At 37.0% G+C, this 12438-nt stretch overlaps 3 protein-coding genes and 1 pseudogene across 3 annotated transcripts; 2 read left to right on the plus strand and 2 right to left on the minus strand.

Moving 5' to 3' along the window:
* Positions 1–31: 31 nt before the first annotated feature.
* LOC101314779 lies at positions 32–535 on the minus strand. The gene has a single exon (XM_004305301.1). The coding sequence runs from the start codon at positions 533–535 to the stop codon at positions 32–34; it is 504 nt and encodes a 167-aa protein (XP_004305349.1).
* Positions 536–2025: 1490 nt separating this feature from the next.
* Positions 2026–5679, plus strand: LOC101298336 (uridine nucleosidase 1-like). Its single transcript, XM_004302955.1, has 9 exons — positions 2026–2384; positions 3380–3495; positions 3613–3672; positions 3913–4095; positions 4197–4301; positions 4728–4824; positions 4931–5038; positions 5143–5278; positions 5357–5679. The coding sequence occupies exons 1-9, from the start codon at positions 2267–2269 to the stop codon at positions 5463–5465; spliced, it is 1032 nt and encodes a 343-aa protein (XP_004303003.1). The 5' UTR covers positions 2026–2266; the 3' UTR covers positions 5466–5679.
* A 1109-nt stretch (positions 5680–6788) lies between these two features.
* Positions 6789–8662, plus strand: LOC101315075 (GDSL esterase/lipase At5g03610-like). The gene is made up of 5 exons (XM_004305302.1): positions 6789–6890; positions 6986–7195; positions 7417–7700; positions 8029–8338; positions 8442–8662. The coding sequence occupies exons 1-5, from the start codon at positions 6824–6826 to the stop codon at positions 8660–8662; spliced, it is 1092 nt and encodes a 363-aa protein (XP_004305350.1). The 5' UTR covers positions 6789–6823.
* A 2800-nt stretch (positions 8663–11462) lies between these two features.
* LOC101315366 overlaps positions 11463–12438 on the minus strand; it is a 2415-nt pseudogene continuing 1439 nt past the window's right edge.

The raw sequence follows: 12438 nt of genomic DNA on the forward strand, positions 1-12438 counted from the left end.
TTTTTTTTTTGGTATAAAAGAAAAGAATATATTAGATGGAGGTGCCTCCAATGCACCCAAGGTTTACAATGTCAAAGGCAAGAACAGAAGACGTTTCCGAGGGAATACACTCCTCCCAGCAGTGTAAGTTACTCAACATATGTCCAAGATTGGCTAAAACATTAGCCACAAAATTTGTTTCCCTAAACACATGCTGAAAGCATACAAACTCAGAGGAATTACTCAAAAATTTGATATCATGAATTAGTTTGAGTAACTTCCACGGAGGGGTCAAGACTCCATTCACAGCGTCAATCACCAACTTAGAGTTGCCCTCGACTTCAATCTTGGAGAAGCCTTGCTCCTTAGCATACACGAGGCTATTGAGCAGAGCTAGAGCTTCAGCAACCGGAACAGTGGTGGTGCCGGAGTTGAAAGAGGCTGCAACAAGAGATTTGCCGGTTTCAATTCTAATAATGAAATCTCCAGCTGCAGAGTTACTTCGAACTGAGCCATCAAAATTGATTTTGACTCTGTCATGAGATGGGGCTGCCATCTAATGTTCATTACATTTTTGGGTGTCATTGAAAAACTAGTAAAAGTTGGTTATACCAATTTTGTCATGTATTGTGCTTAATGAAGATTCCAAACTTGTCCCCAAAATTGGCTGGAAGTTGTACCATGTGATTGGATTGATTCGATCTTCATGATTTTGACACTTCTAATTCTTTTTTTTTATTTTCATTTTGATTAGGTAAATAATTCAAATAATACAATTACGTGAGTTAAACTCACAACCTCCCACTTACTAAAAGGGAGAGACCAAATGGTATTGGGCTTGACACCTACAATTCTTAATGGTGTGTGTCAATAATTTCTTTTTCTTTTTTTAAATCATGTAGACACTTAATATGACCAATCATAACGGATCAACAAGTTTTTTTTTTTTTTAAATTTATTAATAACTCACGCACCCTATATATGTCAATGAGGTTTGAACCTATAACTTTAAAGTTATTAGTTAAAATCCTAAATTAACCAAGTAACGACTCACCGACGAATCAACAAGTTCCTTAAGCTCAGTTTTGTTATATTAATTGTGTTTCTTAAAACACACCCAAAACTAGTTTAGAAATAACATCGGTATGCCATACCCTGCGTTCATTAATATCAATATACCGTTTACTTGTGATTTCCTTCTAATTCACATTTATGGAAATCAAGAGTATCAAACATATATAGAGATACGTTCATCAAAGTCAATTTTGATGGATCAATGAGGAATGGTTCAGCAACTGGTGGCTTCGTTTTTAGAGATAGCAATAGGAGGCCCTTAGCTGCAGTTGCATCAAAATCTGCTTAAACTTGCGAAGGCTCATGCATTAAGAGACTGTCTGACTATTACTTTGAACAATGGTTATTCAAATTTTAAGGTGGATGGAGATTCCAAACTAGCCATTGATGTGGTTAACAGAGCTACTCAACCTCCATGGAGGCTACGCAAGCTAATTTAGGATATTAAGTCTTTGTCAACCAATTTTACTCATATATCTTTTAATCATGTTTTCAAAAAAGCTAACTTCATTGTCGATATGTTAGCTGATATTGGTCACAACACTAGTGATGTTGTATGATAGGAATAGGGTTTAGGCCAAAGCGTCCGTACCCTTCTCTTTGACATTGTAAATTTGAAATGCCTAATGGCTCCTTGCTTTAATTTTACATTTAAATTCATCGAAAAAAAAACACATGCAGAAAATGAAATTTATAAGACGGTATGTCCATTCCAATCGACGAGATCGCTCGATCACAAAACGTATTCTAGGCATCATCGAGCCTCTCATTTTTCACCATATCCTTATCCATACAAGAATATTACCCGAATTTCGGAATATTACGGGAATTTTTTGTGAATTAATTCCAAACAAAAAACACTGAGAGGACAAGATTCAGATCCATCGAAAAAACACGCCACCTGTCGGTCTCTGATTGGATCATAAGCAGAAGCCCCCTACTTGATCTTCGGGCACCTAACCAAACCAAAACATACCCAAATATGAAAATATATATAAATCAGGGATAAGCGTCAGCTCAGTTTCGCATCGCCATCTTCGTCTCCATCGAAACCCCAATTTCCATTGCTCCTCTCTTTCTGTGTGTATGTATATGTTGATGTGTATGATACAATAATACACACGCGCATATACATACACATTATATATACATACAATCTCGAGCGGGAGTCCTCTTTCTCTGTCTATCTGTTTAATCCAAGGAGAGAGAGCTCATGGGGACCTTGATGACGAATTCCGACACCGCGGTGGCTATCGAGGGTCGAAGCGACGGCGTTTTGGGGTGTAATCTCAAGCGTGACAAGCTTATTATCGATACTGACCCTGGAATCGGTAAGTAGTCCGGTTTCGTTTAATTATTACTATTCTGAATATTATTTTCCTAATCATCTGTTTGTTTGCTGAGAAAAAAAATGTGGGAAAAGAAAAGAAAGAAAGAAAGGGTTTGATATTTTAGCAAGTTTGAGTTGTGGAAAGTGAGGAACTTGGTTGGTTGAAATCGGCTCAATTGGTATATGGTGTGCTAAGCTTCCATCTTTCGTTAGGCTGTTTTTTTTTTTTTTTTTTTTTTTTTTTCTTCTGGCATTATTCTTCGTTTTATGATATTTAATAGTGATTACGGGTTTGGCACTATGGTGTTAGCGTGAGAATCTTAATTTGATGATGTATGTGGAATTTGATTTTTATTGTGGAATTATTTGGTTTTATGTCATTCTTTTATGGCGGTCTTGACTTTTTGACCCTGTTTTGATTAGTTTGGTTTGCAACAAGGAATTGATGAGAATGAAGGGAAATGATCTTTTGACTTGGTTGTGTGCTTGAGTATGAGTGATGTTTTGGTAATGAAGAGTAAATGTAATGGAATTGGGATAATGCTCGCGTTTTAGTGGTCTCACCCGAGAAAATTCTGCTCTTTCCTTGTTGCTTTCTGATGCTTTTAGGAGTCAACTTCTTGTTTATGTTCATTCTGTTTTCAAAGATTATGGGGAACTAATGAAATCAGAGTACTCCTGCTGCTGTATTGCAAGAACATCTCCTACTATTGAAAAGGGCAACAAAAATTATCAGAAAAAGAGATGGGGTGGGTGAGGGTGGTGTTGGTGAAAGTTCATTCCTGTTCTTGTCAATGTATTTACTTGCCTTCTAATAATAAGTATAATTACCAGATAGAAGGGATCAAATAACATTTAACTGGATTATGAATTTGGACTTAACGATACTGGAAAATGCTTTGGTCAAGGGATATTTGCTACACCAGCATGCAATAATTTTCTTTTCTTTTTCTGTGAAGAGGTGTAATGACCATTTTTTTAATTGCTGGTCACCAGATGACACTATGGCAATCCTAATGGCATTTCAAACGCCGGAGTTGGAAATTTTGGGCTTGACAACAATATTTGGTAATGTCACCACAGAAGATGCCACTCGCAATGCCTTGCTTCTGGTACGTGTTGTAATGAAACCATATTCTTGGAAATGAGTTTCGATAAAAAAAAAATTTTAATTTTTTATTTTGAGCTTGTTCTTGATCAAACTAGTTTACTCAATGTGCAAAGGATAGTGTGAGATCGCAGGGCAGCCAGGTTTGCCTGTGGCGGAGGGAAGCCATGAGCCTCTGAAGGTATGTACTCCTTACTTTACCCATCTTAGTCATTTCGTAAGCAGAGTTTGGTCACATATGATATCAACCTAGGGAACTTACGCTTATATTGAAAATCTTTGTAGAGATGCACCTTTGGACCGTAGTTTTGTATTATTTGACCACACTTTTAATAGTTCTGTTACCCTTTACCTAGTCCCCATGCCTCTAGTACAAAATCTAATTGTGTTTATCATAACAATATTTAATTCTGGAAAACAGGGTGGAAGGCCACGTGTTGCTGACTTTATCCATGGTTCTGATGGATTGGGGAATGTATTTATACCTCCTCCAGAAACGAAGAAAATTGAGAAGAATGCTGCTGAATTTCTAGTTGATACTGTGTCACAATATCCTGGTGAAGTATCAATACTTGCCCTCGGCCCATTGACAAACTTGGCATTGGTAAGTTGAAGTAACAATACTTGCCCTTGGACCCTTTTCTTTTTTCCTTCAATATTTACACTCAAAGTTCATCTCTGATGAATTGATGTTTCCTTGCTCAGGCAATCAAAAGGGATTCTTCCTTTGTAAAAAAGGTAAAGAGGGTGGTTGTACTTGGCGGTGCTTTCTTTGCACTGGGAAATGTAAATCCTGCTGCTGAAGCAAATGTAAGTGTCACCTGTTTCTGCCCTGATGATCCTAAATGGGTTTGATTGTTTGAACAACCAGTAAATTTAATTTGCCAAATGATCTCATGTTTTATTTAAAAAGCTGTTTGTCAGAAAACATACTGTGAAATTTGTTTCTATCCCTCCAGCCTTCTTATCGCTCATGTACTTGTATTACTTCAGTTGGTTGTTTCTATCCTTGTTTGCTCCTCTCCTGGAGGAGCAAGATTATCATTGCACAAATAGTATAGGGTCTAATTAAAATGTTCCATCATAGTAAATAAATATGGCTGGATATTTTGTTCCTGAGTTCTGGACTTCTAGTTGTATGTCACAAAGTACTGAAAGTAGGAAACTACTCAATCGTACTTGATTTGAATTCATCTAAACAAAGTGCACCTGATGACACTGATCTCCGACTTGCAGATTTATGGAGACCCAGAAGCAGCAGATGTTGTGTTTACATCTGGGGCTAACATTACTGTTGTTGGAATAAATATTACGACCCAAGTCAAGTTTACAGGTGGGACTTGAGTTTACATTTTACTTCACCTTCCAATTCATCTTTTCATTTGCTGAGGAATTGTTTAGTAGTATCCTTCTGACTTGATAACTGTATTACGGTTCAGATTCTGACCTCCTTCAACTGCGGCAATCAAAAGGAAAGCATGTTCAATTCATAACCGACACATGTCAATTCTACAGAGATTGGCACGTAAAATCTGATAGTGTTTATGGTAATTTAGTTTATGTGATGAACTTAAACTCGCTGTCAGTGTTATCATCCTTCTAATATTTGATTTTTACATCTGGATGAATCTGTGACATGTGTTCATTTCAGGGATTTTTCTTCATGACCCTGTCAGTTTTGTAGCAGTAGTCCGTCCTGATCTCTTCACATACAAGAAAGGGGTGGTGAGGGTTGAAACTCAGGGCATCTGTGTTGGGCACACACTGATGGATCAAGGACTAAAGAAGTATGAGCACAATCTTTTCTTGAAATAAATTCTACTCTATGCAATTGTTTCTTTGAACTGATTTTCACTCTGTTACAGTTGGAATTCAAGCAATCCATGGACAGGCTATTCTCCTGTTGAAGTTGCTTGGACAGTCAACGTGGATGGAGTCCTTGATTATATAAAAGATCGACTGATGGCATCGTGAGAGCTATGGGATTAGGTGACTTCAATCGAAATTGTGTCGATAAAAAAAAATTTGAAATGTAGAAGGGTGATCGCATGTTCTAGTCAGTCTCAGAGATAACTCAACTCTGGCGGACGAGCTAGATCACACTTAAATTTAGTGAACTTGTAAAACATTATGATATCCAAGCTGTAAAACTTTCAAAAAGTAGTGAAAATTCCTTTAAAGTTTTGTGCAACCTATTCTTCAGCCATTTATTCTTCTCAATGCTACCAGCCTGCCACTACCTGCAAAGGAAGACCGCCACCCTTCTACTCCATTTGTGCGGACTACAGTTGAAAACGGAAGTGACCACCACTGACGATCGCAGCAAGCTCCACCCAGCACAGATAAAAACCAATCCAATTTGAGCAGGAAAACGTACCAACCGGAAGGATCCCATATGAAAAAGCACACCTCTTACCCAGGTCTAGCCTCAATATGAGAATGCTCAATCCATGGTTCCTATCATGGGATTAGATCCCACATAAGCGACAAGACCACAGATCGTGACGCTGGCTTTGATATTATGATTGGAACCATGGATTATTAAAAAGTAGCAGAGAACTAAAAGGAATACAGGAAAAACTTTGAGACTACATTATATTTGTATTGATGATGTATTACAACACGTAAATACCCTTACGACTTAATTGCTATAGACCTTACATAAGATTAACAAAAACACTACTATTTGGTTAGTCTCAATATTAAGCTACAGTCGACCATTTCAATATTGATCTTGGAAAATTGATCTACACGTTTCAAGGGAAGGGCTAAAGCCAACGACTAAGACCCTAGCTAAGATCATGTGGCAAATCACCAAAAAATATTCACGTCTTTGGGGTAGTGGCACATTTTCAAAACCAACCAAGTTGAGATCAGACTCTGTCACGATGAGAACGTGCACATAATCAATCAAAACGCAGAGAGTACGTACCAAGCACCAAATCTTATCGTACCATTTGATCCTTTGATTACTTAAACTGCTTGTCTGCTACCTCCATGCTACTCATGAGAATATACTGTTTCGTGCAATGCTCTTACGTTCACAACTCATCGCTTGCCTGTCAATGCTGTACGTTATGGGTCAAAATCATGCCACTCTCTTCCACTTTTTGTTAGTCTCAATCTTAATCTGTACTCGACTTGTAACGATTTGATCTTGGGAAGTTGACCTAGCTTTCATTTATACGTTTGAAGTGGAAGCGAAGCCAACCAAGAGTTTCACGTCACTGATCACCGAAAGACAAGAAGAAATATCGTATATGATATATACCATCTCATTCTGACATTTCTGAACCATTATACAGGTTTTAGCATTTTCTTTCATCATTACCATGGAACTAACTAAGTCTGCTCAAAGGCTATTCCTACCTCTATGTCTGGTCTCTTTTTTCGTTTCAGGTTCAAATTCTCTACCACTGCAGTATGCCTCTCTTATATATAATTCCTAAATAAGCTAGGTTTTGCTCATTTTCTTAAGTTGATGTATTGAATAGGAGAAGGAGGGGCACGGCAGAAAGTTTCAGCTGTTGCTCAGCAAGACTGGCGTCCGACAAAGCTGTTTGTTTTTGGAGACTCCTTTGCTGCCACAGGCAACAATGACAATGATTTTTTGAACACCCCTTGGAATTATCCTTATGGAAAGACCTTCCCCGGAAAAGCAACCGGCCGATACTCCGACGGTCGTGTCCTCACTGATTTCATTGGTAATGTCCTTTATGACTGTTCTTGTTTGTCACAGTAACTGCACAAGTTTTTTGATCTAATATGAATTGTCTGATATGTTAACGTACAATAAGGATATAACAGTTATGTTTTGGGATTCATTAATATATATAATATGTAAACTAAAGCACGTAATTCACATATGTTTGCGTCCTTTAATCATGTGTAATATAATTTTTTCCTGTGCACGTCTGTTTTGCAGCCAAGTTCATAGGAGTGAAGTCTCCGATCTCATACAAATTAAAAAATAAAGTTGCAGGTGATTATTTGAAATACGGGATGAACTTCGCATACGCAGCTACGGGTGTGACCAGTATCTCATACTATTACCCCAACTTGACTACCCAAATAGACTACTTTCAGCGGATTATCGAGGGAGCAAGTTCTATATACAACACCACAGACCTCCACTCTTCTGTGGCTCTCGTTACCGTCTCCGGTGATGACTATGAGTCTTACATTTTCAGTATGGAAGGCCATACTCCGGTGAGTTCCATTTTGCCAAGTGGTTCTAGTAAACTGTCCGAGTTATTTATTGATCAAGTCTAGACTCAAACATTATTACTAAGTTGTATAGAAAGAGTCAGCAAAACTGGAAAACATTTTTTTTTTTGAAAGGAAAACTGGAAAACATTAGTTGTTTTGATAATCATAGTATTTCAATGTATGTTTGATTCCGGCACCTAGATAACATAACGTTGACCGATGTAGCTGCTTGAAATATGATTTTCGAGCAGTGAACTAGCTAAAACAAAAACGGCTCAAAACATTCACCTATATATGTTTCATTAGTGAAATATTTCTGTCTTTTCAGGCCTATCAATTACAGAGTTGGAAATCCTTCAGCACCTCAGTAGTAAATCAGATAACCATTAGTTTAAAACGTATCCATGACTTGGGAGTTAAGAAAATACTCGTGACTGCCCTGGAACCTATGGGATGTCGCCCTACAAGTACGGCTGTATTCTCCTACAAAAAGTGCAATGAAACCAGAAACTCACTTTCCAGGTCTCACAACGTCCTGTTAAAGCAAGCTGTGGCAAAGTTGAACAACCAGGCCAAGAGTTCTTCCTTCATCATTCTCGATCTTTATACCTCTTTCATGTCCGCATTGAAACACAAAGGTAAACATCGCTACGCTAATACGACCCTCATTTGTCTCGATTACAACTAATTCAGAATAATTGTGTAGTCATGCATCAAGTATATAATTTCATCCCTGGACAGGTACTACAAAGTTTAAGGACGGACTAAAGCCCTGTTGTGCTGGTGTAACACCTGATTATCCATATGGTTGTGGCATGATGGCTGACATACCGGGGGAAGAAACTTATACCATTTGCAAGAGTGCAGCTGCTGCCTTCTTTTGGGACTATGCTCACCCTACACAACAGGGATGGTTCGCTGTGTATTCAAACCTCAAAGCTACACTTAAGAAACTCTTCTAAAATTAGCTGATTCCTACGATCCCCTGGAAACGCATGCCCTATGGGTTTTGCTACCGTAACTCACCGTGTCACTGTAGTATACCCGAAAACTTTGTGGTATTTGAATATATTAATGTCATTTTTTTGAGAATGGAATAATATATAAATGTCATGTATTCTGATTTCAGAGAATATAGCCCTTAACAATGCATATATTGATTGTACGTTGTAATTAGTCAACTAAAATGATGTGCTTATATAATGTAATTAGAACGATCGATCTGATCCCCTTCATTAGCATTTGTCTATGCCATAAACAGTGGATATCCTTAACCAGCTCTGCTCATTTCCTACATTTTGAATTTTAAAAAAAAAAAAAAATTTACTTATCCCACTCATTTTTCTATTCCAGAAATATCCTGACGTATCCAATTAAAAGTGAAATTTTAAATGAAAATCTCCCATATAATTTAAAGCAATGAGAACAAGTAACTAAATTTTCTGATTAATAAAATCATAACCTGAGTTATTTCTATTTTTTATTTCTAAATTAGACTGACTGTTAGTTTGATGTTTGTTTATTCTGATTAATGTCAAAAGATTTGTAAGTTCACAGTTTGTAAAAGCATCTTTAGCAATGCTGCAATGCTAGCCATTTTTAAATTAAATTTTAATTAAATTAGCTAAAATGTCATTTTGGCTAGCCATTTTAGAAATGTAGCTGCATCAATGCTTTTTATTTTAGCTAGCATTACATCAACATTATTCTTCAAATAGAAAATTAAATAGTTTAAATATATTTATATATCACATAAAATATCTTACAAGGAATGCATTAAATTATAGCTAGCCTTATCTGTGTCATCTCATGTTTTGGCTAGTCTGCTGGAGCTCCTAAAATATCTAAAAAAACTAAACACTCTTTCTAAAATAGCTAAGGAGTTTAAGTAGAGAGTTTGTTAAAGTTGCTCTAAGCAATGGATTGAGAAGAGAACGATATTATTGGGACTTGATGATTTTGGTTAAAATATCATTATGGCCAAACATATGCTTAGTTTTAAGTTTTTATAAACGGCAAAATCTGGACTACACGCGTTGTAGCGAACGCCAAACGGATCCGTTGACAGAAGGGCAGTTCTGTAATTTTGGGTCGTCTCGGTAACTTCTTGATTTCACAGCTGTTCTGAGGGATAGAACAGAGAATTTTCGTTCCCCACACGCGTCTCAACTCTCAAGCCTCTGTCTACTGTACTTCCTATTTATTTCAAGTAGATCCTTGTATCAGTAGATATTGAAGAAAGTGCTCGGCTCAACCATTCTGCAGTGACGAGGCACATCCTGACCAACTTCCAGTGTTCTGACCCTAAACACTTTGAAAGGATTTCTAAAATTGATTTTTTTGCCATGTCCAGCAGTGTGATTGTCAAATACCTCAACCAATATTCAGTATATTCAGTTAAGTTATCTTCATCATCCTGTATTTAGCTCATCAAACAAGTAATTAGACTAATCAAATTCTTAAAGTTACAGACATTAATATTTAGCATCATCAAACAAGCAATTAGACTTCCATTGAGGAGCTGAAGGATACTCGTCACCCTCCCATATTCACATACTAAAAGAAAGAGGGTATGGTATAACTTTTTTATTGTTGTTGTTGAGAAAGGGTTTGGTATGACTATACAAAGAGAGACTCTGGAAATGGAGGTAGGAGTATGAATGAGAGAAAGAGACGAGGTCTTTGATCGTCTTGTTGTGAGATTGAGCTGATGAGCTTTTGACTTTCGTTAGATAGCTCTCAAATGAGGAACGCACGCTTCGCTTTGACTTTTGGTTATCCTGGTGCTTTTTTGGGAAGGTTGTTACCAAGTGCAATCTGCGAACCCAGTACTGCCAACAAGAACAAGTGCAAACTGAAACGGAATCGAGAAAAAAAAAAGTGCAAACTGAAACGACTGCCTTTTAGATCACAATATTTAGTTACAGACGAAGTGCTTTTATAAAGCAAGACTGGCTTTGTAAGGAGTATGCTTCATCAGCAAAACTACTTACCAGCAATTCAATGTCATTCCCCATTACCAGCAACACTGCTGGATTTGCTTAACCAACTCGAAACCCCCTAACTCCAGCAGACATGATGAGAACAAAAGAGACATGTTACTTCTCATGAATAGCTAGCACAATGCCAGATACTAGTAGTTGAAGCTCCATATCTAAACAGAACAAGATAAGAGAATACAGGCAACCTGTGGGAAATATAGTTGCCTCGATGCATTAGCAAGGGCAGAGGTTGAACTGTAAGTGAATGCCATACAACTTCATAACATAAACTGGAAAACCACATATGCTCATCACCTACTTAATGATTGTCAAGTATCATTTATAAGACAGCAGGTGGTGATACGTTTGGAATGGAAAACACCATTTGCAGTTGCACAAGCCTTAAACATCTGAGAGTCATGTCAGATCGATGCCAATCCCACACCAGAGACATGGAACAAACTCAACATGAACCAAAAATGAATATAGTTCAAATTTTAAACTAATGTAACAAGCTGAGTGTTACCGGAGCAGAGAAATTTAGGCAGCAGGCAAGTACATTTTGTCACCAAATAGGCAAATACTAATTGAATACAAAGCTGTTAAATGTTTTAATAATTACAAGACATTGAGAAAGAGAAAAAACAAAAACAAATAAAGAGATTTAAGTGAGGAAGAAAATCAATATCATTCTACAAGGGCCAACGCTTGGTCAATTTAACACATCCTCCGACACACCTGAGTAGAGTAATTGACAAAACGTTTGGCTGCAGATCATATTTCACAACATCTCTTGTGACTTTCTCACGCAACAACCGACCTTCCTCTTGAAATCATCTCTCCGATCTCTCCATTCCTTCTGCAACACACAAACCAACATGACGTTAGAATCAAATATTTATAAACGAAATGCAACATAACCAGAACTCCATAAGTTAATTAAACAGTTACCACAACCAGAATCCGCACAAACTCCAAAATATTAACACAAACAAATGCTTCGCTCATAACACAGCATTGCTAAACAATCATGAAGCAACTAAAGCTTCTTCCATCATCCAAATGGCAAGAATCAAGTAACCAGTTTACTTCATTATTGCAGCCTAAAAATATGTAGTTATAGGCATAGACTCTACCAAAGAAAATCTTCAGCCATCCTACATTTTCCCAGCATGGAGCCCTGGAATATGACACAGATACGTCCTCTTTGTTAAAATATTAATAGCAACAACATGCTGTTGCTCATAAAAATAACCATAAAATAATGTGAAACATAAAAGAATGGACAATACATTCTTGACATAACTCAAACCATGATTATTGTTAAACGAACAAAGTAGAATAAATCTTCTTACAAGGCCAATGCTGTATAAACCCTAACCATTAATGTCAAGTGTAACTATCCAAAAATATTCAACAGAATACTTATGTAAATTAACATTTTACATATTGACAAAATTATGAGTGTATATATATGTATATATAGGTTCTTCTTATAACCTTCACTGCATCAAAATATTCAGAATTACGTAAATGATAGATTTGAAAACAGAATGAATACCGGTACTACAGAAGAAGAACCACTTACAACAGCTTCGACATTTGCAGGAGATTCGTCATTTGGACTGGACATCATTGATATTATACTCAACACTATGCTTTCAAGTCAAATAACCCCATTTTTACATCAGTTAGAGCAGCACTACTTTTTTTTGGGGTCAAAAAGCAAGAAGGGTCACTGGTTAAATTCTATGCAG

Source organism: Fragaria vesca, linkage group LG6 (genome assembly GCF_000184155.1).
Source record: "Fragaria vesca subsp. vesca linkage group LG6, FraVesHawaii_1.0, whole genome shotgun sequence".
Classification (NCBI taxonomy): domain Eukaryota; kingdom Viridiplantae; phylum Streptophyta; class Magnoliopsida; order Rosales; family Rosaceae; genus Fragaria; species Fragaria vesca.

Excerpts from the sequence above, each read along its gene's own strand:
- LOC101315075 (XM_004305302.1), top strand. The coding sequence starts at position 6,824 with ATGGAACTAACTAAGTCTGCTCAAAGGCTATTCCTACCTCTATGTCTG. Across the intron at positions 6,891-6,985 it reads GGTCTCTTTTTTCGTTTCAG|GAGAAGGAGGGGCACGGCAG; the intron begins GTTCAAATTCTC and ends TGTATTGAATAG. Across the intron at positions 7,701-8,028 it reads GTATGGAAGGCCATACTCCG|GCCTATCAATTACAGAGTTG; the intron begins GTGAGTTCCATT and ends CTGTCTTTTCAG.
- LOC101314779 (XM_004305301.1), bottom strand. The coding sequence starts at position 535 with ATGGCAGCCCCATCTCATGACAGAGTCAAAATCAATTTTGATGGCTCA.
- LOC101298336 (XM_004302955.1), top strand. The coding sequence starts at position 2,267 with ATGGGGACCTTGATGACGAATTCCGACACCGCGGTGGCTATCGAGGGT. Across the intron at positions 2,385-3,379 it reads CGATACTGACCCTGGAATCG|ATGACACTATGGCAATCCTA; the intron begins GTAAGTAGTCCG and ends GCTGGTCACCAG. Across the intron at positions 4,096-4,196 it reads CATTGACAAACTTGGCATTG|GCAATCAAAAGGGATTCTTC; the intron begins GTAAGTTGAAGT and ends TTCCTTGCTCAG.